This window comes from Bos mutus, chromosome 3 (genome assembly GCF_027580195.1).
Source record: "Bos mutus isolate GX-2022 chromosome 3, NWIPB_WYAK_1.1, whole genome shotgun sequence".
NCBI classification, from domain to species: domain Eukaryota; kingdom Metazoa; phylum Chordata; class Mammalia; order Artiodactyla; family Bovidae; genus Bos; species Bos mutus.
The window spans coordinates 117,562,029-117,587,033 of record NC_091619.1 but is presented as its reverse complement, the minus strand read 5'-3'; the positions used below and the strand labels follow the sequence as shown (position 1 = coordinate 117,587,033).

Below are 25,005 nucleotides of genomic sequence, written 5' to 3'. Positions count from 1 at the left end.
GGCAGGGCATCCGGCCTCCCTGGCCTCTGTTCCCTCACCTATACACGTGGGATACGAGCCCGGCCCCCCAGCGGATGGTCTTAACACTTGGATAAAGTCATACATCGCCCCCGGGTGGTGGCCGGCACGCAGGCCACACTCGAGGTCATACATCACCCCCCGGTGGCCGGCACGCAGGCCGCACTTGAGGCCGGCGCGGGGTGCCGGGTGTGTGTGGTCCGTGAGCCTCCAGCGTGAGCCGGGCTTCTGTGGGTGCCTGGGGGAACACGCGTTTGGGAACGTCTGGCAGGGGACGGGAGACGGCGTTCTGAGGGTGGCTGCACTTCCAAGGGTGGGGCGGGGGGAGCACCCATAGCCTTGCCTTCAGCTGGAAGGCACGGAGGCTCAGTGAGGTTTAAAGCTGAAGCGCAGGAAACGTGGGTCACAAGGCTGACACCGGCTTTTCCTCCCAGGGCACCGTGACATCCTGCGACGGGCTCTTCGCACACCTGCATGGCTTCGCGTCTGGGGAGGAGGTGGTTGGGCAGCGCATCACAGACCTCATCCCTTCCCTGCAGCTCCCCGCTTCTGGCGAGCACATCCCCACGGTAGGTCCTCAGGGCGGGACCGGGACACTGGCGCTGCCTGGCTGAGGCTGGGCCCTGTGGCCGCTGGAGTCTCTCTGTCTTGTGTCGGTCGAGTTCTTAGACCCAGCTTCATGAGCTGACGGCAGGGGTGTCTGCACTCGGCGCCCGCCTGGCCACCCCTGCCCCCGGTCCCGTTCCTGGAGCTCCTGTTGGGGCCTCTTTATTGAGAGGTCTGGGGGCTTGAGGAGCAGGAGTGACTGGTGGGTGTTGTCTCCCGCCCAAGTCAGGACTGCGGGTCAGGTGGTGGCGGTCGCTCGGCAGCTCTAGGGGGCAGTGGAGGTTCGGGCGGGGGTGGTTCTCTTCTCAGGTGGACCCCCCAGTTCCCAGGGGCCCTGTTTCACAACTAGCGCACGGCCTTCTCATAGAGATCGCGCTGCCAGGATTCACTGGATGTAGCAATCAGCGGCCTGCAGGGTCAGACAGACAGGGGTGGTCAAGCTGGGGTGAGGTCGGCTCTGCTGCTGCAGGAGATAGACCCTGCCAGGGCGTCGTGGGCTCTCCCTGGCTGTCCTCTGGCTTCTGGCTGAGAGCCAGGCCCTCCCGGGAGGTGGGGTACTGGCTTCAGTCCCTCTAGGTCGATGGAAGCCTCCCCTCCCGCATCGTCCTCTCTTTACGCTCCTTGCTCTGTCGTCAGACAGCGGGCCTCCTGAAGCCCGGCTGTGGGGCTCAGCTGGCGCAACCACTGTGGGGACTGTTCGGCAGCCTCTTATGCTTAACTCTGGCGGGCTGGCATAAGTCCTTTTGGACATGCTACGTCACTTCAGTTGTGTCCTACTTTTCGCCACTCTGTGGACTGTAGCCGCCAGGCTTCTCTGTCCATGGGATTCTCCAGGCAGGAATACTGGAGTGGGTTGCCATGCACTCCTCCAGGGGGTCTTCCGACCCAGGGATCGAACCCACGTCTCTTCTGGCTCCTGCATTGGCAGGCAGGTTCCCAGCGCCGCCTGGGAAGCCCTTGCTTAACTCTGAACGTAAGCACGCTTGTGTCCCACCCCAGGCACACATCCAGAGGAGGTGAGCGTGCCAGGAGGCGCGTGTCTGTGTGTGCCGGGAGGCGCGTGCGCGCGTGTGCACCAGTAGGCGTGTGCAGGCACGCTCCCAGCAGCTCCGTGCTGGATCCATCTGCCACCTCTGCCGCAAAAGAGGCTGTGCCCTCTTTCCTCAGGGCTCACCGGGGCCCGGGGTCTTGCCAGGGGAAGCCTGGGGTCTTGATTCCGCCCCTGGTCAGGATGCAGGGCTGGTGCAGGGAGCTCCCCCATGTTCGGGCCTCGGGCCTCTGCAGATCTTGCGGGGGAACCCTTAAAAAGGAGGCAGGCAGCACTGGGAGAGGGGTAGACACAGGCCTGGGGACCGGGCGTCTCTAGAGCAGCAAGGAGCTGACCAGGAAAGCCTGTTACACGCTGCTCTTGTGGGATTTGCTCAGGAGAGCAGACAGGTTCTGAGCATTTAAAGCAGAGAAACACGATGGAGGACTTGGCTGTGTGGATGATGGGGGCCGTGGAGGCAGAGCGGAGATGGACAGACCACCTGGAGGCCAGCAGTCTGGGGAGCCCCCGCCCCCCGCCTGCAGAGACGGGTGCTGGGGCCTGGTGGTCCAGGTGGGGAGTGGGCAGGCACTCGCTTCCTGCAGGGTTGGGAGAGGGGCCAGGCTGGTCCTGGCGCGTGGCTGGATGGCCCGTGTGCACCGTGTTCGGGTTGTTCTGGAGTGGGAAGCGGCCGTGCTGGCTTGGGTCCCAGCCCAGCCACGGCTCTTGGTCAGGCCTCTGCCATCCCTAGGGTTGGGGTGGGGTGGTGGGGAGATGAGGCAGGAAGAGCAGGGTGGAGGGTGGGTGTCCCGGGGGCACCCGCCGAGCAGCAAAGCCTCCCAGCTTGGGCCACCGGAGGTGCCGCGGTGGGCACAGTGGCGTGTCTTTCTTCCAGCACCTCAAGATTCAGAGATCCGTCGGAAGAGCCAGGGATGGAGCCACCTTCCCTGTGAGCCTGAAGCTGAAGTCCCAGCCGGGCAGCGAGGAGGCTACAGATGGCGAGGCGGCCCCTGGCGGGGGCTACTCAGCATCCATCTGGGTGTTCTCCACCATCAGTGGGCTCATCACGCTCCTGCCGGACGGGACCATCTACGGCATCAACCACAGCTTTGCCCTCATGCTGTTTGGTTACGGAAAGGCTGAGCTCCTGGGCAAGGTGGGCCGGGGGCCGGGCGTGACCCCCTCAGGCCTGTGCGCCCTGCCTGCTGCTGCAGTGGCCGGCTTCCCTGGGGACTTGGGCCCAGAGAGCGGGACCTCTGCCTTGGCCCCACGCCCCACCTGTGCCCGTTTGTCTGGACCTCCGACAGAGCCCTTGCGTGCCTGGTGCCCCCCAGGAGAGGGAAGGGGCTCTGCCCAAAAGCCTGTCCCACACGAGGTCTGGCCTGAGTTCCTGCAGGGTGGTGTCACAGCCTGCATGCCTCCTCCCACCATCCGGGGGTGGCGGTGGGTCGGCTCGGAGGGGGCGTCTCTGTAACCTCTTTCTTGGGCTGGGCTGGGCTCTGCGGGTAGGCGAGCCTGTCAGGCCACCTGAGGGGGCCTCCCTGGTGGTCTCGGTGGTCCTCCAGGGCTTCTGGGGAGGGGCATGGGCCCCCACTCGGTGGAGGGGTGGTTCACACTGGAGGGAAAGGCTGCTGGATGTATGCTGTGTCACTCGGCACCTGAGCAGCCCCTGCCCCTGGCCCCACGCCGGGCTGGCCTGGCTCTTGAGGTGGGTGCTGGCCTGGGCTCCCCATGCCTTCCACTGAGCACCTCGATGCCCATGGGCAGCCATCGCCTCGCGCCACCCTTGCTGGGGCCAGCACTGCACGCCAGCCAGCCAGCCAGAACTTTAAGCAGAGCCTCAAAAGAGATCCTTCCCTGTTTTCTAATAGAAATGCTAGTTTGAATTAAATGAAACAGTTCAATTGAAGTCAGCGACCACATAGTTGGAGTACTTTCTGGACAAGGGCATCCCACAGGAACGTGGGGACACCGAGTCCTTGCAGGGAGTCTGTGAACGCAGGCTGCTTAGGGTTTGCTAAGGGAAAGAGGAACTAGTTACGATTTCCATGGTGGGCGTTGGGGGTGCTCGGACCTGCCGAGAGGAGCCTGACCCGGGGCCGTCCTGGACCCCATCCGGGCCTGCTCGCATCCTGACCCGGGGTCGTCCCGGACTCCGTCCGGGCCTGCTTGCATCCTGACCCGGGGTCGTTCGGACCCCGTCCGGGCCTGCTCGCGTCCTCTGCTCTCTGCCCAGGCGGGGCCTTGCCGAGTTCTGAAGCACCCTTTGTCCCTAGAACATCACCTTCCTGATTCCCGGTTTCTACCACCACATGGACCTTGCCTACGACAGCTCCTTCCCTCTGCGGGACCTGGCCAGCTGCCTGGACGCTGGCAGCCAGAGTGGGCCTGGGGTCAGCACGGGGGACGAGCCTGCGGGCACAGCCCAGGGTGAGAACAGCCCCTCCTCCTCCTGGGCCACCCTCTGCACGGGAGAGGAGCTGGAGCTGGGGGTGGGCGTGGGCGTGATGGGGGCGGTGGTGGCGTGGGGACCCTGCTCTGTGGACTTGGTGGTCTTCTCTGTCTCTTGTGGGCCTTCCACGTCCCCAGGGGATGGGGCGCTTGCGTGGATCTCACGGCTGTGTTGGCGCAGAGCGCAGGACAGGAGATGCCCAAGTGAGTCACATGTGCCTGCACCCGGCGGCACAGCTGGTTGGCAGTCTTGCTGTGCGAGTAAGTGACGCAGCTTTCTGTAAGCAGCCGAAGGTGGGACTGACGTCAGGTCCATCCCTGAGGCAGCAGTCTTGTAGGATTTGTTTAGTTTTGTCTATTCCCAGTGTTTTTTTTTTTCTAATTTACTTACTTATTTTTAGCTGTGCAGGGTCTTTGTCGCTGGGCAGGCTTTTCTCTAGCTGTGGAGAGCAGAGGCGCCTCTCTAGTCAAGGTGGAGGGCTTCTCGCTGCAGTGGCCTCTGCTGGGGAGCAGTGGCTCTCGGGTGCCTGGGCTCCAGTGGCTGAGGCTCGTGGCTCTGGCTGCGGCTCGCGGGATCTAGATCACAGGCTCAGCAGCGGTGGTGCCCGGCCTCACCGCCCTCGGCACGCGGGCTCATCCCAGACCAGGGACTGAGTCTGCGTCTCTTACACGGGCAGACGGATTCCTTACCCTGAGCCACGAGGGAGGCCTTCCAGTGCTTTTAACTGAACATTTAGGATGACTCCAATAAAAGCCCCGAGTCCACACCGTGACGCCGTGAGACCATGTGAGGGGCGCGGTGCGGGGCTTCTGCAGGTGGAGCCCCGGGAAGCAGAGGCCCAGCGGAGGCTCCGGCAGCCTCCAGGGAGCTCACTTCCACTCCAGGAGGCTCGACCGGGCGCCCTGGTGTCGGCTCGGGGGCCCTCCCAGGCTGGCGCCCTGGGTGCTGTCACCTGAGGGCGAGTCTGTGGAAAGACCTGGACTTGGAGGAAACACCAGTGGATTTAATACAGTCAGGGAGGGGAGATGTGACTGTGGTGTCGACGGGACGTGAGTGCTCCCTGTCAGATGGTGTGTGTCAGGCCTTAGGTGTGACTGTGTGAGTCTGATGGGACGTGAGCTCTCCCCGTCAGGTGTGTTTGTCGTGCTTGGGTGGTGTTGGGGTGTCTCCCTGTCAGGTGTGTTTGTCATGCTCGGGTGGTGTTGAGGTGTCTCCCTGTCAGGTGTGTTTGTCATGCTCGGGTGGTGTTGGGGTGTCTCCCTGTCAGGTGTGTTTGTCGTGCTCGGGTGGTGTTGGGGTGTCTCCCTGTCAGATGGTGTTTGTCGTGCTCGGGTGGTGTTGGGGTGTCTCCCTGTCAGGTATGTTTGTCGTGCTCGGGTGGTGTTGGGGTGTCTCCCTGTCAGATGGTGTTGGTGTTAGGTGTCTCCCTGTCAGGTATGTTTTAGGGTGTCTCCCTGTCAGATGGTGTTTATCGTGTTGGTGTTGGGGTGTCTCCCTGTCAGATGGTGTTTATGTCGTGGTGTTAGTGTCTCCCTGGTGGTGTTTGGGTGTCTCCCTGTCAGGTGTGTTTGTCGTGCTCGGGTGGTGTTGGGGTGTCTCCTCAGATGGATGGTGTTTTGTCGTGTCTCCTGTCAGATGATGTTTGGGGGTGGTGTTGGGGTGTCTCCCTGTCAGGTATGTTTGTCGTGTTGGGGTGTGTCAGGTTGGTGTTGTGGGTGTCTCCCTGTCAGATGGTGTTGGTGTTAGGTGTCGTTTGTCGTGCTCGGGTGGTGTTGGGGTGTCTCCCTGGATGGTGTGGTGTTGGTGTTGGGGTGTCTCCTGTCAGATGGTGTTTGTCGTGCTCGGGTGGTGTTGGGGTGTCTCCCTGTCAGATGGTGTTTGTCATGCTCGGGTGGTGTTGGGGTGTCTCCCTGTCAGATGGTGTTTGTCGTGCTCGGGTGGTGTTGGGGTGTCTCCCTGTCAGATGGTGTTTGTCATGCTCCTGTCAGATGGTGGTGTTGGTGGTGTCTCCCTGTCAGATGATGTTTGGTGTTGCTCCCGTCAGGTGGTGTTGGGGTGTCTCCCCGTCAGGTGTTTGTTGCTTTCGGTGATGTGCTCCTGTCAGGTGTGTTTGTGTTGGTGTTGAGGTGTCTCCTGTCAGATGGTGTTTCGTGGTGTTGGGTGTCTCCCTGTCAGATGGTGTTGGGGTGTCTCCCAGATCAGGTATGTTTGTCGTGTCTCCCTGTCAGGTGGTGGTGGGGTGTCTCCCTGTCAGATGGTTGGTGTTTGTCGTGCTCGGGTGGTGTTGGGGTGTCTCCCTGTCAGATGGTGTTTGTCGTGCTCGGGTGGTGTTGAGGTGTCTCCCGTCAGGTGTGTTTGTTGCTCAGGGTGTCTCCCTGTCAGATGTGTTTGTTTCGTGGTGTTGGGGTGTCTCCCGTCAGGTGGTGGTGTTGGGGTGTCTCCTGTCAGATGGTGTTTGTCATGCTTGGGTGGTGTTGGGGTGTCTCCCTGTCAGATGGTGTTTGTCGTGCTCAGGTGGTGTTGGGGTGTCTCCCTGTCAGATGGTGTTTGTCATGCTTGGGTGGTGTTGGGGTGTCTCCCCGTCAGGTGTGTTTGTCGTGCTCGGGTGGTGTTGGGGTGTCTCACTGTCAGATGGTGTTTGTCGTGCTTGGTTGGTGTTGGGGTATCTCCCGTGTCATGCAGCACCTCCGAGCTCCCGGCCTCCCCCCCGTGCACTCCGCCCCAGTGTGCACAGGTCCAGCAGCTGTGCTCGTGGCCTTAGCTGGTCTGTGGCGTGTGGCTCTCGCTCCCTTGTGGGGGTAAACCCACCCCCCTGCTTTGAAAGAGCAGACGTCCACCGCTGGACAGCAGCGATGGCCCTGGGTCCAGTTCTTTAATAGATGCTTTGTCAGGCTGCTGACTCTCTTTGAGTGACCCCTGTTCTTAACGTGGGATTTCCTTCATTGTATCTGGGGTTTTCTATCTGCAAAGACTCCTTTTTTCGTCTGTTTTTTTTTCTCTGTCACTGATACCCTTTTCTCTTTTTCCAGAATCTAAGTTCTTTCAATGTGTGTGTGACTCGTGCTCTTTGTAGGAGGTGGGCGGGCAGCGTCACAGGAGCTCTGCCCTCACGGTCTGATGGTGGGCCTGTGGGCATCGCATGCTTGCCCGTGGTGCCTGTCCGCCACTCCTGCCCGCAGGGGCCGGGCTCTTCCCGGGCGCCTCCCCCGTGCAGGCTGCTGCGCAGCACGGACATCGCGCCCCTGCCAGCCCAGTCACTGCGGTGCCCCAGCCCTGCTGTACGCTGGCACTCTATCTGGCCTCTGGAGCCTGGGCAGAGCCAGGTGGCATAAGCATAGCAATGAGGCGGAGAAGACCCCACACTCCAGAGGGAGACAGAGCTGGGGAGGCTGTGCCTCCTCGGGCCCTCAGGCCAGAAGGAGCAGGCGGCCTCCTGGGCAAGGGAGCAGGCTGGGCATGGCATGGAGGCCAGCAGCCCTGAGGAGAGGCGCAGCCTCAGGCCGCAGGCCTCTGGTTCTCTCCCGGAGTCAGAGAGTGGAGCTCCTGGGGGCTGTCAGCAGTGAGAGGCCCAGGCCTGGGCTGGGAGCCAGGGCTGTGCTGTGGGCGTGGGCCTGGCAGCACTTCTGCCCCTGCCCAGCGCACAGGAGGAGGCTTTCAGTGGCATGCGCTAGCCAGTGGGAAACACTCTTTTTTGCCAGATGCAAAGGTGGACACCGAGACCCCAGAGCCAGCGGAGAGCCAGGACACATGCCCCACGGCCCCCGGAGGCCCCCTTCCCGCCTGCCCGCCGGGGTGAGCCCTCGAGGGAGGGGAGGTGCGCGCGGGAGGGGAGGGGAGGTGCTCTGGGCGCCGGAGGTGGCACCGGTGCCCCACATGGCCGTGCCGCCGCCTGCTTTACGGGGAAGGAAGTGTTTAGTCAGGGTCCAGCGAACTGGTCCCAGCATAACTTCCTCATTTGGAAAACCCCTTGACCCTGTTTGCTGTGCATTTTTAAACAACACAGTATTCCATCTAGAGGAGCAGGGCTCAGTTTGGAAAGCTCAGGAAAGTAGGAGTGAGACCCGTTTGTTCAGTGGTCACAGTCCTGCTGTGCAGCGCTTCTGTGTTCTCAGCCAGGTTCTCGTTTTGAAAAATCCCTTTGAGACTGAGTGGCAGCAACGCGCCCGCCTCGCTGGGTCTTCTCCTCTGCCCCTGGGAGGCCTGCTCCCACTCCGCATGGTGCCCCTCGCTGCCCCGGGGTCAGGACGCAGGTCAGCAGGGCCTGTCCTGAACCTGACCGGATGCACTTCCTCGTCTCTGGCTTCTTTTGCTAGCCATCGTGTGAGGCTTATTGACACCGCACAGGTTTCAAGTTGTCTTGAAATGATGTTTTAAACCCGTGCTGTGTGAATGTGTGTGTTTAAGTACTGAAGCATAACGGTGAGCAGCAAAAGTGCCCCAGCTCTCCTCCAGACCACCTCCCGTGCCCTGGAGGCTGAGCCCTCGCTACACAGACGTGTGTGCTCGGACACGCCCTCCCACACGTGTGCACGTGCTGGAGGCACCGTGCGTCCCCGGGGCAAGCCTGCCCCTCGAGCGGCACCACGGCCCGCAGACGCAGCCCCTGCCGCTTGCGTCCAGCCCTAGCTTCTGGCTTCGCTTCGGTGGTTGCAGCAGCGTGGACCCATCAGTCCTGGCTGAGTGCTCACACTCACGGGGCAAGGAGGGGAGGGTCCCTCGCTCCTTGGTTCCCCTGGAGAGTCCTGCGGGTCCTTGGAATCCCTCTCATAGCCGCCTCCACTGCCGAGGTCCTTGAGCGGGGCCTGCCTCTCGGTGCCTCTTCCTGGCCCTCTGCTGCAATGCTTACCCATTGCTGCACGCCTGTCCCCCAGCCAGGCCAGGCACGGCCACTCTGTTGCCCTCGGGGCCACTGTCCAGCCTGGGCTGACCCAGGGCAGCGCCCAGCACTGTGCCATGTGGGTGTTAGTGGCGGGCTGGGCCCCTGTCCGTGGCTCCGCAGTCACCTGGGGCTGCGGTGGCCTCTTCCTCTGTGGTCCCCCATCCCCAGCGTGCCGGGGGCTCTGTGCTCTGGCTCCCAGGACCCTGCACCCAGCTCTCCCAGCCCCGACTCCTCTCCCTCTCCCGCTCTGCGCTGTGGATCTGGTGGCGTTCGTAGCTGTCATGGTTCCTCCCCTTTCTCCCCTTACCTCCCGCCGCGCTGGGAGCCTGACCACCCTCGGGCCCGGTGAGCGTGGGGACCGCAGCCTTGAGCACAGGGTCCTAGCACTCCGACTGAGCCTGGGTGAGTCACTGCTGAGTGTGGATTTGTCTGGAGAACGTGTGACTTGGTGTTTCATTTTTTTAACTTTGTCATAGAAGTTCACCTTTTCTCCTGTCCTGTTCATGGTGGTAATCACTTTGTGCTCGTCTCTGCTGGAGGGGGAGTCCGTGTGACCTCTGTGGCTCCTAAGTGACTGTGTCGTCCTGCGTCACAACCCGCAGGGGGGACAGCATCCCAGAAGGAAGCCAGTCACCGCCCGAGCGCCCGCGAGACGTGCCCGAGGGAGGCCCACCCGCCCGCAGCGGCTCGTCGTCACCCGAGGGCCAGCAGCGCTCTGTCTCAGAGCAAGAGCAGCCGGTGACAGCAGAGCTCCTCAGCTGGGGCCTTCAGCCAGGGAGTCGATCTGAGCTGGGGGACACGAAGCCATTTCCTTCCCAGGAAGACTCCGAAGCTGCCATCCCCGGGGCAGACAGGAGTGGTGGGGACGAGACGCATGGCCCATGTCAGGAGGTGCGGGCGGGGCGGGGTGGCACCAGCGAGTCAGGCCAGGGCCCTGACGCTGCCACGGCCGCGCCCCACACCGAGGGTCATCTGGCCGGGCAGGACCCCGAGGGGGAGCAGAGCGTGCTGCCGGGAAGCCCGCGCTCGGCCCCCAGCGCCCCAGGGACGCTGCAGCTCTTGTTCTCGACGCCACCTTTGGACGAGCCCTGGCTGGGGGCACAGCAGGACAGGGAGGAGCTGCACACGTGCCTGATAAAGGAGCAGCTGTCCGCCTCGAGCCTGGCGGGGCCGTGGGGCGTCTCCTACGCTGAGCTGGTCCTGACGGGGCAGCCCCCGCCCTCTGCCCCTGCTTCCTTGTCGGACCTGAGAGCCACAGACCCACGGGGCGGCCGCTCGGGCAGCTCCTCGGCCTGCTACGCCCTGGCCACCGACCTGCCCGGTGCCCTTGAGGCTGTGGAGGTCACGGAGGCTAGCGAGAATTCGTTTTCCTGGAACCTCAAGGAGCTTGTTTTCAGGGACTGGACAGACCGAACTTCTTCCAACTGTTCGTGTGCCACGTCTGAACTCGGGGGCACACCCTCGCCTTCGCTGGTGGGCTCGGACGCGGACGTGGGTGCCCTGCCCAGGCAGTGGTCAGATGTGCTGGACGACCGGGAGCTGCTGCTGCTGACTGGCACCTGTGTTGATCTGGGTGGGGGCCGGCGCTTCCGTGAGAGCCGCCTGGGCCTGGAGGAGACAGAGCCGTCCCAGACCTGTCTGGTGTCCTCCGAGCACCGGGATGTGAACGGCCTCGACAGCCCGAGCTGCGTCCTCCCCGTGCCGGGAGCCGGCCCTGAGGACGAGTGCCCGTTGGAGGCGCCTGGGCTGAGCCTCCAGGTCACCTCCACGCCCGTGAGAGCCGAGGGCCCCGGCCCTGCACCCTTCAGGGCGGCTGACCTGCAGCCGGAGATCCAGGAGGGCACCTACACGGGGAGCTGCTACCACCGCGACGGCTCGCAGCTGAGTATGTGCGGCTGGGTGGGGCAGGCGGGGGCCTGGTCTCCTGCTGCCCCCAGAGTGGGCTCTGTGGGGCTGGGGGGCCTCCTCATCCTGGTGTCTTGGAGGGCTTCACCCCGGAATAGTGTGGCAGAAATGATGAATTATATTAAGAAAAGAACCTGAAGTTATAGTTTGCCTCTTGAAAGTTAGGACCTCAAGTGCGTGTGCTGGGGGCAGCCCGGGGTACAGGCCGCTGTGTGCGGTGCAGCAGGGGGTGGGGTCCCAGAGCCCCAGCCACGGCAGTCCTGCCGGGAGGGGAGGCGGGGCTTGGGTCGCCACACGCTGTCGGGCTTCAGGGGCAGCCAGGTCTGGGTGAGCACCGCGCCCCTCCAGGGTGGGGAGAGCGTCTGTGTGGCTCTCCACACTGTCTTCTGACATTCTGGGTGAGGTTTGCCACGTGTGGGATTTCACATCTGCATGTGGTCCGTGTGCAAGGAGGCTGCCCGCCCGGAACCCCCGCTCCGGGGCTGGCGGTCAGCCCTTGGCTTGTCGCTTTTATTTCCCTAATTTCCCAGCGGTGCTGCATTTCAGCCCGTTGTTTTCCTCACTGCCAGTTTCCTGGCATTGACTACAGGGCTTTTTTCCTAACCTTAAAAGAGTTTCACGAGTAATATATGTTATTTCCAGAAATACTAGAAATAAAAGACTAAAAAGAAGAAAGTAAAAGAACCTGTAAACCCCCTGCCAGGAAGAAGATAGTCACATTTGCTTTGCTGTGTCCCCAGGAGGCTATGTCAACGAGCACCTGTGCCCGCTGGGTGCTGTGGTGGGCACAGTGTGCAGAGCGGGCGCACCTGTGTGTGTGCGTGGAGGGTGCTGGGGCAGCTTCTTTAGGCTCATCTGCATTGGTGGCTGGGGGCGGGTCCCCAGAGTCGCTTGGCCTCTGGCTGCCCCTGGCCCTGTGCCGGGGAGGTGCGGCCGCCGGCCTCACCACGCCTTTCTGCGGCCGGGCCTCACCACGGCTGTGGGGCTCAGTGGGGCCCGGTCTCACCGCCCTCCGCAGGTGTGCAGTTCGAGGTGCGGCGCGTGGAGCTCCAGGGCCCGGCCGCCCTCTTCTGCTGCTGGCTCGTGAAGGACCTGCGGCACGGCCGCCTGGACTCGGCCCTGCACACCCACCTGCTGCTGGCCAGCCTGCCGAGCTCTGCCCACTCCACCTGCGAGCCGTCCGCGGCCAGCCTGGGGGAGGTGGGTGTCTGCGGACGGCGCCTGCTGTCCACTGCCCCTCCCGTCAGCGCCCCGTGCCCTCCAGGGCGGGAGAGGCTCTGCGTGGCTCCCCATGCTGCTGTCCGACCTGGGTGAGGCGCGAGCCGCACGTGGCTTCCAAGTCTGCATGTGCTGCGTGTGCACGGTGGGGCCTGGTGAGCGCCAGTTTGGACTGGCACACTGAGGCCCTGGGTGTGCCCTCTGGAGAGCAGTCTCGGGCTGGGGACCCCAGGGGCCCGAGGAGTGGGCGGGGCAGTGGCTGCCGCTCTCCCTGCCCACTGTGCGCAGGGGGCCACGGCCGCCTCCGCTGTCCCTCCTTCAGCGTGCTGCGTGTGGCCCCTCAGACTTGCCTTTGTGGTCACAGGTGCTTGGAACCAAGCCCTGGTTTGAGGAGCCCCCCAAGGCCGTGGAGCTGGAGGGGCTGGCGGCCTGCGAGGGGGCGTACTCCCTTAAGTACAGCACGCTCAGCCCGATCGGCAGCGGGGCCTTTGGCTTCGTGTGGACGGCGGTGGACAAGGAGGCGAATAAGGAGGTACTGGGCTCCTGAGGGGTGGGGGGTCTGGGTGCTGGGGGGTGGCTCTGATGCACCTCACACCCTCCCTCCCCGTCCCATTGTGGGTAGGCCTGGGGCGTTTGCTGACCATGCTGCCTGTCCCTGCAAACCCCCAGGCTGCCCGGATGCCCCGGGCCTGGCCCGCTGCTTCCTGGGAGGGCCCGTGTGGCACCTGTCGCCACGCTTCTCGTCGCTGCCGGAATCTGCCGTGGCTGCAGGCTTGGCCGGACAGCAGGGGGGTCTGTTGAAAGTCGTGCTGGTTTTAGAGATTTTGAGTCGACCCGTCTGGTCCTCTGCTGGCACTGACGATTGTGCTGCCTTCTCTATTGTTTCATCTCCTCGCCTTCTTTTCCTTCCTGCTGTCACCTTGACTTGGACGCGCAGAGCCGTGAGGAGTAACAGGTATGCCGCCCAGCCTCCTGGTGGGCCTCTGCCCACTCCAGTGACTCCTTTCGTTTCTCGATGGATACCTTTTGTTTGAGGCTCTTTCATCTCTTGATGGATACTTTTTGTTTGAGGCTATTTCATTTTCAGTTCACTTTTTTTTTGATTTAAGGAATAAATGTTGACTTAGGCCAAATGACTTTGCAGCATCTATTGCAGTGATCATGTTCTTGTTTGTTTTATTAACATGTGAATAACCACAGTCAACTTTTATTCGTAGACTCAATCCTTTATTGCCTTATAACATTTTTTTAGTGTGTTGCTGAACTTGGCTTGCTAATACATATTTTTTAATATTTATAATTTTTTGGCGGCTCCAGATCTTAGTTGCAGCACGTGGGATCTTTTAGTCACAGTTTGTGGTATCTAGTTCCCTGACCAGGGATCAAACCCGGGCCCCCTGCCTTGGGAGTGCAGAGTCTAAGCCCCAGGACACCAGGGAAGCCCCCTGGCTTGCTAATGTTTTTATCTGGGATTTTCTCATTTACATTCATGTGTAGATGAGTGTTTTTCCTTTCTGCGCGTTAGTTGTGTGGGGCCCGCGGAGCTGGGGGTGCCCGTGGTGGCTGGCGCCGTGCCGTCGCGTCTGCAGGTGCTCCTGGGACGCCGGTGGTGGCTGGCGCCGTGCCGTCGCGTCTGCGGGTGCTCCTGGCCAGAGCTGCTCCCCCTGCTCGCCTCACTCTCGTGGCACATTTTCTCCTCTTTGCTGGACTTGGCAGAGAATTGCTCATGTTTTTCATCAAGTGTTTCTTTTCTTTATGTTGCTTTTCTGGTACTTTGTGTAAACTTTGCTTTTTTCTAGCTTCTTGGATTGAATGTGTGTTTCTAAGCTGTGACTTAACACTGAGCGCTGTGTCGTGTGGAGTTTTCTGAGTGTGCTCACACCTCCTAAGGTTTAAACACACTGCTCTGGGCGTCACGGGCTTCTTGGCTGACTCGTTAAGTTTCTGTTGCCATCTTTATTTATCCGCGGGCGGTCACCTCATTATCGGTCTGCATCAGCAACCCAGCGGGCACTGTGGGCTTCCTCTTCCTTTTTTGTGGCCGCACCACACCATTTTTTCCATGTATTTGTCTTCTGTCCGCCCATCTTGTGGAACTCTCTGGTTAGTTCTCCAAACCAACATGATTGACATTTTTGTTCTTTTTTTTCCAGTTCTCAGGCCTCTTATTTCATTTTCTTGGCCGGGACATCCAGTCCTCGGTTGAGAAACTGGGGTGACGTGGGGTATCTGGGGAACACCCACTCCGAGACCTCAGCGCTGGTCTTGCCAGGAACACCCACTCGGAGACCTCCAGGGCTGGTCTTGCCATCAGCCCCCCGGGGTCCTCCATCACCCGCATCCTGCTGCTGTGCAGGTCGCGCAGGTCCACTCGGGACTTCCGGCTGGCTGCCGACTTGCTCCTGGCCCCCTCAGGCTGGACGGTTGTTATCAGGCTTCTTCTTCCACGTTCCAGGACTCCTGGGGGTGGAGGTGGGGGTTAGGTTGGAGTGGAGGCTCCACAGCTGCCGGGGGGCCGGTGGGAAGGGCTGCAGTGACACCCCGTTTCTCTCGTAGGTGGTGGTGAAGTTCATAAAGAAGGAGAAGGTTTTGGAGGACTGTTGGATTGAGGACCCCAAGCTTGGGAAGGTCACTTTAGAGATCGCCATCCTGTGCAAGGTGGAGCACGCCAACATCATCAAGGTGGGGTGCCGTCTCATGTCCGCGCCCGAGCGCGCTGCCTTGGAGGTGTCCCGGCAGGGCCGGACCCAGCTCGCGTCTCTCTCCAGGTGCTGGACGTGTTTGAGAACCAAGGCTTCTTTCAGCTGGTGATGGAGAAGCACGGCTCCGGCCTGGACCTGTTCGCGTTCATCGACCGCCGTCCCAGCCTCGACGAGCCCCTGGCGAGCCACATCTTTCGACAGGTGAGGCCGGGCCTGGCCGCCTGGGCCCAGGACTCCAGAGTCAGTGAAGCTGGACCCGGGCTCCGGTTTGGGAGTGTTACTGAGTAGGACACGTGTTTCGAGAAGAGAATTCTACTGTTGAAGTAGAGAGAGTGAGGTTGGGGTTGGGGAGGAAGTGAGGCCAGGCGTCACCCTGGGGTGACCGGGGATGTGGGATGAAGATTAAAGTGTGTTTACATTCACATGATCCCCACCCAGCCTCAAGGAAGAACCAGTGCAGCTCTCGGGCTGGGCTTGCAGGCTGTGCATCTGATCTGAGTCCTTGTCCGCCATGGGGAGACCCTGCGCATTTGTACGTGGACCTCACTCGAGCCAGTGTCTCACAGGGCTGCTGGGGCTAAACAGGGAGTGCAGAGGCCCCCGTGCAGCACGCCCGAGTCAGGCGCACGGGAAGTGCTGAGTAGATGTAGCTGCCCGGTTAATTGACCTGCAAAGATTGCGGTTCTGGCCATCTCGGTTATTTGTCTTGGTTTCTTTCGTGTCTGTCCGTGTATTGATCTTAGTCTGTTTGTTATTTTTTGGAAAGGGAGAGTAGCCAGCTAAGTAGAAAGGTGTCCTGTGAAAGAGAAATTGGGTGTTGGGGTGGGGCAGGGGAGACAACAGTTCTTTGGTTTGGGGAATGTGGGAGTTTCATTCCAGATGATTCCTTGCTCCCTGGAAAAGGTGGAGGGATGCCAGGGGGTGCGGGGTGGGGGGATGTGACCAGTTCACAGGTTTGCTCTTGGTTTCCTGGAGCTGACTTGGTTTCTAATAACAGCTTCCATGAACTGGTATTTCTTCCCCAAAGCTATGAATGCCCAGAAATTACTGGATTTCTGAAATTAAATTTCTGAGGCACCTACTTGTAAGTTTTGGTCATCACAGTTCTGCCCAAAGAATGCCACCTCTCCCTGTCTTCCTCCCCTGGAAGGTTATACAGGCTTCTCCTTTACTTGATGGTGGAGGTTTGTTTCTGAAATCTTCATGGCAAACAGGTTTCCGTGTGACATGACACGTGGAGTCACTTACCCACAGCTGCTGCCTGACTGCTGTTCATTCAGGGCTCTGACGCCGCTGACTCTGCAATAAGTCTCCCGGCCCTTTCGTAAATCAGTGTGCACAGTGGGCTTCACGTGTAAACGTGGACTCGGGGCTCCACAGAACGGCAGTGTCGCGTGCAAGTGTGTGCGTCGCCTCCAGCTCTGGGTTGCGTCTGCTCGGTGCACGGCTCTCCTCTGTGGTGAGCAGCTCCTCACCCGATTCGGGCTTGTTACTGCTTTGCAGTCAGTAACCCTCAAAGTTGTCCATATTCAGAGCAGCACGTGGTTTCTGCTTCCCACCTGGGCCTGATACGTACACGTGCCTGTGTGTATGTCGGTGGATGTCCATACACGTGTGAGCGTATGTGTGAATGTGTAAGCACAGACATCCGTGTGCGTGTGCATATCTGTGCAGTGTTACGCGTGCACATGCACACGCGTCGTCTATACACAGATGTGCAGGTGTGCACACGTCTGCGTGTGTGTGTGTGTAAATACATGTTCATTCATTCATTCTGGCCGAGCCAAGAGAACTCTGTTTTGCTCGTGCTTAGTCTTTGCGACCCACTGGACTGCAGCCCACCAGGCTCCTCTGTCCCTGGGATTTTTAAGGCAGGAGTACTGCAGTGGGTTGCCATTTCCTTCTCCAGGGGATCTTTCCAACCCAGAGATTGAACCTGTGTCTCCTGTGTTCCCTGCATTGCAGGCAGATTCTTTATCTGGTGAGCCATCAGAGAAGCCCTCTTTATTTATTTAAAGTTAATTAATTCAGCTTAGTTTGTCTGCCATTAATTGTTGCTTCTGACTCAAAGATATTCACTTGTAAATGTAAAATTTTCTCTAACGATCTGAATGACTGTGTCCACGAAATCACGGTGCTCATCGGTACAGCTGGTGTCCGAGTGGTGAGTGGGGTCAGCAGTCTTACTAATTTTACTTAAACTTCACTGAGGTGCTACTGCTATTGATCCCCCACACTACACGTGCCGTGTGGGCAGGCAGCAGTACATCCTAGTAACTACCCTCTCGCAGTGGAGACAGTGGAGACTGATGCACTTGCCCGTTTCCCGGGAGTTCTTTTGAGGCCGCACCGCTGAAAGGCTGCAGGCGTTGGGGAAAGCATGGCTCCACGCTGCGCTGCTCTTTGAGAAGCTGCCAGAGCCTGGAAGTTGCAGCCTGGATACTGGGCTTCTGCTCCCAGCCCTGCTCGAGTTGCCCGATGAGCTCTGGGGAAATCACTGCCCCTCTGGGCCTTCTCCTGGGCCACTGCCCACACAACCCAGCCCACACTCATTCAAGCGTCCACCACGCGTCCTGTGGCTTCTGCTGCCATCTGTCTGTCCTCCCTAGACGATCGTTCTGCCTGTCGTGGGGTGAGTGAATGTCTGCCGGGGAGGTCACTGGTGGCACACAGACCGAGACCTTAGAAACGGTGTTTATGAGGGGCGTCCCTGGAAGGGCACAGGCGCAGGCGAGTGGGTCCCGCAGGGCCGTACACGCGGTCCCTCTCGCTGCCGGTGCCGCCTGGTGTTCCTGGGGATTTGCCAAGGGGCAGGCCTGGTGGCTCGGATGGTAAAGAGTTCCTGCAACATGGGAGACCCGGGTTCGATCCCTGGATCGGGAAGATCCCCTGGAGGAGGGCACGGCAACCCACTCCAGTATCCTTGCCTGGAGAATCCCAGGGATGGAGGAGCCTGGCAGGCTACAGTCCACGGGGTCACACAGAGTCGGCTTCACCTTCTTTCTTTCTCTGAGGCCTTGTGTTCAGTGTCCTTTTCACAACGGTGGCCCCTGTTCCAGCTGGTGTCGGCCGTGGTGTACCTGCGCTCCGAGAGCATCCTCCACCGGGACATCAAGGACGAGAACATTGTCATTGCCGAGGACTTCTCCATCAAGCTCATCGACTTCGGCTCGGCCGCCTACCTGGAGCGGGGCAAGCTCTTCTACACCTTCTGTGGGACGATCGAGTACTGCGCGCCCGAGGTCCTCATGGGGAACCCGTAGGTGTCCCGGGCGGGCAGCCTGTGCTCACACCTTCCGCGGCAGCAGAGGGACGATCGGGTACTGCGCGCCCGAGGTCCTCATGGGGAACCCGTACATGTCCCGGGCAGGCAGCCTGTGCTCACACCTTCCGCGGCAGCAGAGGGAAGCGGCTTCAGGTTGTGCCTCTGTGTGATGAGGGTGCCGAGTGACACAGTATGCTTCGGGAGGTCAGTGGGCAGTCGGGGAAGCCAGGGGTTCATTAGACTGCCTTCTCACCTTTTGTGTTTGGAGTTCACTATAATCAAAAGTTAAGAAAAGATAAAGAGTCCCCAAATTTGGGACTCTTCAAAGGCATGAACAGAATTTTTTTAGTTGTTTATTTTGATGCCAGCACCAGCAGGCTAGTGCGCTGGTGTGCGGTCGGGCTGGCCACGTGAGGCATGAAGCGCCAACGCAGGGCCCGTGCTGGGGCTCACCCACTGCTGCTGGCGGTGCTGGCGCTGACCGGCTCGCCTCCATGTCAGCTGGGCGTGGGGCGAGCCCCTGCTCTTGCCGAGATGAGAAGCGGGTCCAACTCTGTGCTGGGGGCCTAGCTGGGGCAGGGCCCAGTCTCAGGGAGCTCAGGAGAGAGAAGGTCGAGACGGAGCTCAGGGCTTGTAGGGCTCCTCTGAGCATGGAAATGGTGCTCAGTGTTTGTGCCCCAAATGCGTAGATTTCTGTCTTGTCCACATGCAATGGAACTGGTCTTTACCCGCATGAGCTGAGCTCCAGGCAGGTCTGATTGCGGGTGTTTCACTGTGTCTCTTTAACACGCCCTCTGGAGAAGCGTGGCTCTGACGAGTCTCCCAGGCATGCTCGTGGTTAGAGCATCCAGGACCTTCACCGCAGGTTCTGCCTGTGTCTTCCCTCTCGTTTCCACATCCTTCCATCCCTGGGTGGGAGACTGGCCTCCACTGCTGTCGTAAGGACAGTCCTGTTGGCCCAGGGCTGCGCCTGTGGGCTCACGGGTGTCTGTGGCTGCTTCTGTGCAGCTGTGGCGGAGAGGGTTAGTGTCCAGAGGCTGCGCGGCTCCCGCCTGCGCTCGTCACCGGCTCTTTACAGCAGGAGTGCCGACTCCTGCTCCGCTCTGGCGTTCTCTCCTGGCCTCCAGCGTCCTTGCCATCTCTTTCTGCTGAAGCCTCATTCTCTTGTTCTGGCATTTCCTCTCACTTCCTGAGCTCTGCCCTCATGGTTGCCTCCTGGCCCCCTGCCCCTGGCTCCTGCCTCCTGGGGTCCCCGGCCCTCTGTGGCCCCTGGAAGGCAGAGGCTCCTCTTGGGCCTCTGCTCACCAGCTCCCTCAGCTGCCGCATCTGCACTCCTGTCTGATGAACACAGCTGCTCCCCAGGCTGCCCCCGCCCCCACCCACAGCTCCAGACCTGAGGGACCAAGCACGCTGGCAGCGTGGGGCCTGGCCCTCTGTGCAGGAAAAGGTGGATTCACCCTGCTGGTCTGCTGTGGGCATTAGGGTTGAACCATGCAGATGGCTGGCAGAGAGCCGGCCTCTCAGAGCCCAGGGATGGTAGCTGGGAGGAGGGGATCTGTAAGCACAGAGGAGAACCAAGAGCACCCCGGGGCGCCATCCCCGAGGCCCGCTCCTCCAGCTGGTGGCCGCCTGGACTCCGCGCCCCACCGTCTCCTCCCTCCTGCTGCTGAGGGCTTGCTTCATCCTTACAGAGGCTCGCCTGTGCCAATCTCACCTTGGGCTCCTTCAGGTCTCTTCTGAAGGGCAGGCTGCCCTGCTCTGAAGCCGCCATGGCTCCCCAGGTCCCTGGGGGCCTGGCACTGCCTGCACTCCTGGGTGTTCCCTCCTCCTCCTCCAGGAAGCTCCCCAGCGGACACTGTGCTCAGCCCCTTGCCACCTGCTGACTTGGTCTCTCCACTGCTGAGTGGGCCTCTGCTTGTCGTCTTATCCCCAGTGGCTGGCGGGGGGCGGACGTGGTCGAGGAGTATGGTGCGTCTCGCTGGGGGTTGCTCTTGGATGACATGCGGGGTCCTGGCTGTCTTGTGGGGCTGGCCCAGCGCCCCGAGTGCCTCCTCTTCCTCTGGCAGGTACCAGGGGCCGGAGCTGGAGATGTGGTCCATGGGGGTCACGCTGTACACGCTGATCTTCGAGGAGAACCCCTTCTGTGAGCTGGAGGAGACCATGGAGGCCGCAATAAACCCCCCGTATCTGGTCTCGGAAGGTGAGCTCGCACGGGCGGACGTCCTGGGCTGGCTCCTGTCTCACAGCAGTGCATGGTGTCACCTACACAGGCACAGCTGGCTCGCTCTCTCTTCCGTTCCTCTCAGACTTTGATCTGAACAGAAAGGCGATTTGGAGGTGACTTTGATGTCATGACTGATCTTAGGGAAGTTTGGACCAGAGGGGCTGTCTTCTGAGGGACACACTGGCAGCCTCTGAGCATGGCCGGAGGGAGGGGGAGGATGGACTTGACCCCCCCAACCGCTCGTGTGGAACCAGGGTTCTGTCCCTCCTGGAGCGCCTGTGAGCTGGCTCCCCGCAGAGCTATTAGAGCGGCTTGCATCTGCAGTGCCGACCCCTGCCAGCAGGCCTGGATGGCCCCTCAGACCCATGCCTGGAGGAGCTCCAGGGAGCCGGACCACAGGGTTCTGAGGTCTCCCAGTCGCGACATGTGGTCCAAGAGCACTCATTCATCACCACAGGTGGTGAGGTGACAGGCGCCCTTAGGCATCAGGCCTGTGCCTGGGTTCTTCGCTCAGGGTGGAGGCCCGAGTCTCAGTCCACTCGGGCTGCCATGCCTGCCCATCACAGGCCGGGGTTTACAGCGCTAACATTTATTTCTCACAGTCTGGAGGTGGAGATCCTGAGGTCAGGGTGCTGGCGGATTCCGGCTGGTAGACAGCTGCCTCTTCCTGTGTCCTCACGGGGCAGAGAAAGGAGAGAGCAGGCCCTCTGGTGCCTCTGCTGATAAGGGCACTGATGCTGGGGGGGGGGGGCACACCACCTCATCTGACCCCCTTCACCTCCCAAAGGCCCCACCTCCTACTATCATCACACGGGGAATCTGCGGGGGGTACAGTTCAGTCTAGAGCCACCTGGAAGAATTGTAGAGCTTTCCTAACGTTCTGGATCCCCATGATAGTGGGGCTCTTGCAGCCTGCTGCTGCAACTTCCGGGGCTGCTCCACCTTCTGGGGCTGCTCCACCCTGGGGGATGCTCCACCTTCAGGGGCTGCTCCACCTTCAGGGGCTGCTCCACCCTGGGGGGCTGCCCCACCTTCAGGGGATGCCCCACCCTGGGGCTGGGGGAGCTGCTCCACCCTGGAGAGGCTGCTCCACCTGCGAGTGGGCTGCTCCGAATTCTACTCCCTGGGCTCTCAGGACAGTCACCCGGGCACTGAGGTCTGGAGTGGCCCTGGTTGCGGTGACACCCACGCTGTTAAAGAAAGTGGGAGCCAGATGCAGACTCAGGGCTGGGGCTCTCCTCAGCACTCATGCGCCCTTCCCGTGGGGAGAGACCGGGGCTCCGCAGCTGCACCTCCCTCCCCTCCCGCCACGCGATGCCTGTGTCCATGGCTCTGTGTCTCCAGAGCCCCAGCGGGCAGCCCACATGAGGGCTGCTGCCCCCTGGTGTCATGAGCAGCGTGGGAGCTCTAGCACTAAGCTTTCATTTCAGGGGCCCCACACACCTCCCGCAGCACTTTGGGAAGCATGGCCAGGGACCCTGCCTTCCAGAAGCCCCACGGTGCTGGTCAGAATCGGTGGCCCAGGCCCTGCACTCGCACAGTGCGCGCCACCCACCCCCAGCCTGGGCCACCTTCAGCCCTCTGACCACATGCCCTTCCGTCCCCAGACCTCATGAACCTCATGTCTGGGCTGTTGCAGCCTGTGCCCGAGCAGCGTACCACCTTGGAGAAGCTGGTGACAGACCGCTGGGTGACACAGCCCGTGAACCTGGCAGACTACACCTGGGAGGAGGTGTGTCGGCTAAACAAGTCAGGTGAGCAGCCCAGCCCGTGCACTGTGGGGCAAGGGGGTCCCAGTTGCCCCCTGCCTCTGGGGAGGGGGGCTCCCTCCTACGCACTGCCCTGGACACCAAAGTGAGGGCCCAGGGCTAGCCTGCTGCCTGTGAGCCGGACTCCAGAGGCCCTGAACAGCCCCAGGGGCCTTAGAAGGTGGGTGAACACCCGTGGGCACCCGTGACAAGGACAAATCCACAGATGAGGTGGAGGCCTAGGGAGAGGGTTTGTGAAGTGCTGATGGCCAGAGCAGGCCGAAGCGAGGAGGAGAGCGGAGGGCGAGGGAGCCGGGGCCCGCAGTGGGCAGCGGCGGCCCTGTGCGTCCGGGGCCCGCTGCGCGGGGGCTGTGTCTGGATGTGCAGCTCCGGCACAGCGGCGGGGTCCGGCAAGTCTCAAATGATGCTGGGTGGGCTCTGCAGGGTTCCTCTGGTGCCTTCTGCTCTTCAGAATGCCTCCAGAGGGAAGCCAAGGGTTTCAGAATGCTGTTGCAGGCAGGTGACGCGGCCTACCTCTCTCCCCCTTCAGGGAGCAGAGCTCTGTCCACCGTTGGTCTGGAGCTGGACGGCAGGAGCCCCAGTGCCGCGGCTCGGGCCCCGGAGCCCCACCGGCCCTCGTGCAGCAGGGTGGGATCCAGAGCGCCGGCTGGCCCAGCTCCCTGCCGCACTGCAGACTCGCTTAGGGAGGCACGGCTTTCTCAGGCGCCTTCCGTTAGGGAGTAAGCGCTCAAGAATTAGGCCTAGCTCACTTTCTAAAACCCATCTGTTAGAACAAAAGCCAGTGATGCTGTGCTATTTTAGGTTTACAAAATAGACGTGGAATTCATTTTTTTTCATGGCCTTGAAAAAACATTCTAGTGTTTGAGTTTTGTACTACTAAAGGGCTTTTCATTTGTGAATTTCCAAAAGGCACACGAGAGGTTCTCGATTCTCTTTTTACTTTTGTACACGTGCCTGATTTCGGTTTCCTCTGACTTGGTGTACGCTTGTCTGATACGTGGAGTGTGGAGAACTGTTTGCCAAATGACCAAACTGTTTATTTCCTTGAACGTTTTCCAAATTAAAGCAGTTTTATTAGTAAACAATTACCCTGACTTGGACCACATGAATTCTTCTGCAGTGCTGGTACGGGAAGCACTTCATTTCCTTATTTTTCTATCTGTGCGTCTCCGTGTGCCACAGTGGTGCCGCCTTGGTCAGCTTGGGGGTCCCTCTTTGTGCCCAGCAGGTCTGTGCAGCTTCGCCAGTCTAAGGAGACTGGAGGCATGGTGTGTCAGCCATTGCCCTTGTGCAGAGCTCAGCAGGGCTGGCCCATCATCTGTCTCTGCTCTGCTGTCCACCCCAACCCCTCCCAGCACCTCAGCACCCCATGACTATGCAGAGGTATCCAGCCCCGGGGACCGCCCACTCGTGACTATGTGGGGGCATCTGGCCCAGGGAGCCCCCATGACTATGTGGGGGTGTCTGGCCCCAGGGAGCCCCTGTGACTATGTGGGGGTGTCTGGCCCCAGGGATCCCCGACCCATGACTGTGTGGGGGGTGTCTCCCTCACCCTGTGACTATGTGGGGGCATCTGGCCCAGGGAGCCCCCTGTGACTATGTGGGGGCATCTGGCCCAGGGAGCCCCTGTGACTATGTGGGGGCGTCCGGCCTCAGGGAGCCCCCTGTGACTATGTGGGGGCGTCTGGCCCAGGGAGCCCTTGTGACTATGTGGGGGTATCTGGCCCCAGGGAGCCCCCTGTGACTATGTGGAGGCATCTGGCCCAGGGAGCCCCCCGTGACTACGTGGGGGCATGTGGCCCAGGGAGCCCCCTGACTATGTGGGGGTGTCTGGCCCCAGGGAGCCCCCCGTGACTACGTGGGGGCGTCTGGCCCAGGGAGCCCCCCGTGACTACATGGGGGCGTCTGGCCCCAGGAACCCCCCGTGACTATGTGGGTGCATCTGGCCCAGGGAGCCCTTGTGACTATGTGGGGGTGTCTGGCCCAGGGAGCCCCCTGTGACTATGTGGAGGCATCTGGCCCAGGGAGCCCCCCGTGACTATGTGGGGGCGTCTGGCCCAGGGAGCCCTTGTGACTATGTGGGGGTGTCTGGCCCCAGGGAGCCCCCTGTGACTATGTGGAGGCATCTGGCCCAGGGAGCCTCCCGTGACTACGTGGGGGCGTCTGGCCCAGGGAGCCCTTGTGACTATGTGGGGGCATCTGGCCCCAGGGAGCCCCCCGTGACTATGTGGGGGCGTCTGGCCCAGGGAGCCCCCTGTGACTATGTGGGGGCATCTGGCCCAGGGAGCCCCTGTGACTATGTGGGGGTGTCCGGCCCTGAATGCCCCTCTCCCCGTCCTGATCAGGACCCAGTGCAGCTCTCACATACTCAGATAACTCCTCCCCTCTAGGCTCCAATCCACCCTAATCTGAAATTCAGCCTCTATTTTGTATCTGTTTTGGAGAGAGGGAGTGGTTGGGGTCAGAAGGAAACCTTTCATTTTACCCCCTGCTCAAATAGCAGGAAGAAAACAAAACCAAACCCGAGGCCCCAGCACCCCTTTCCCATGTGTCCTCACTCTGCTGGGCCGAGGCTCCTACCCAGAGGACCGAGAAGATGCTCAGGGCCAGCCTGCCTCAGGTGCGATCCTGCGCCCAGTTTCCAGTATTCGTGTAGGAAGTATGCAGCTATCTTGATGACAGTTCATTTTATTCTCCACTTCCGGTATATAGGATTTCACCATCCCTTTCCTTTAGGAAGTGCTGCCTGAGTCTCTCTGACGTCTCAAGAGAATGACGAGGACTCTTCCTCTGTCCAGCAGAGATAGTAAAGGCAGGACTTTTAGAAGTGTATTTTTTAAAGTCTGTAGTAAGTTAGTGACATTTACTGTTCAGAATGAAACAAGTCTTATGATATTCTAAGAACTCTTCAAAGGTTAAAAAAAAACCCAAATATTTTCC

At 60.7% G+C, this 25,005-nt stretch overlaps 1 protein-coding gene across 1 annotated transcript; it reads left to right on the top strand.

Annotated features, from left to right (window-relative positions):
- Nucleotides 1–419: 419 nt before the first annotated feature.
- Nucleotides 420–24,295, top strand: PASK (PAS domain containing serine/threonine kinase; the record flags this gene model as incomplete). Its single annotated transcript, XM_070362577.1, has 13 exons — nucleotides 420–587; nucleotides 2,547–2,807; nucleotides 3,928–4,081; nucleotides 7,802–7,895; nucleotides 9,585–10,867; nucleotides 11,906–12,087; nucleotides 12,470–12,637; nucleotides 14,662–14,787; nucleotides 14,874–15,008; nucleotides 17,867–18,066; nucleotides 20,139–20,272; nucleotides 21,904–22,050; nucleotides 22,595–24,295. Coding segments are annotated over 13 exons (3,246 nt in total), but the record flags the coding sequence as incomplete, so codon positions are not given.
- Between the last annotated feature and the right edge of the window lie 710 nt (nucleotides 24,296–25,005).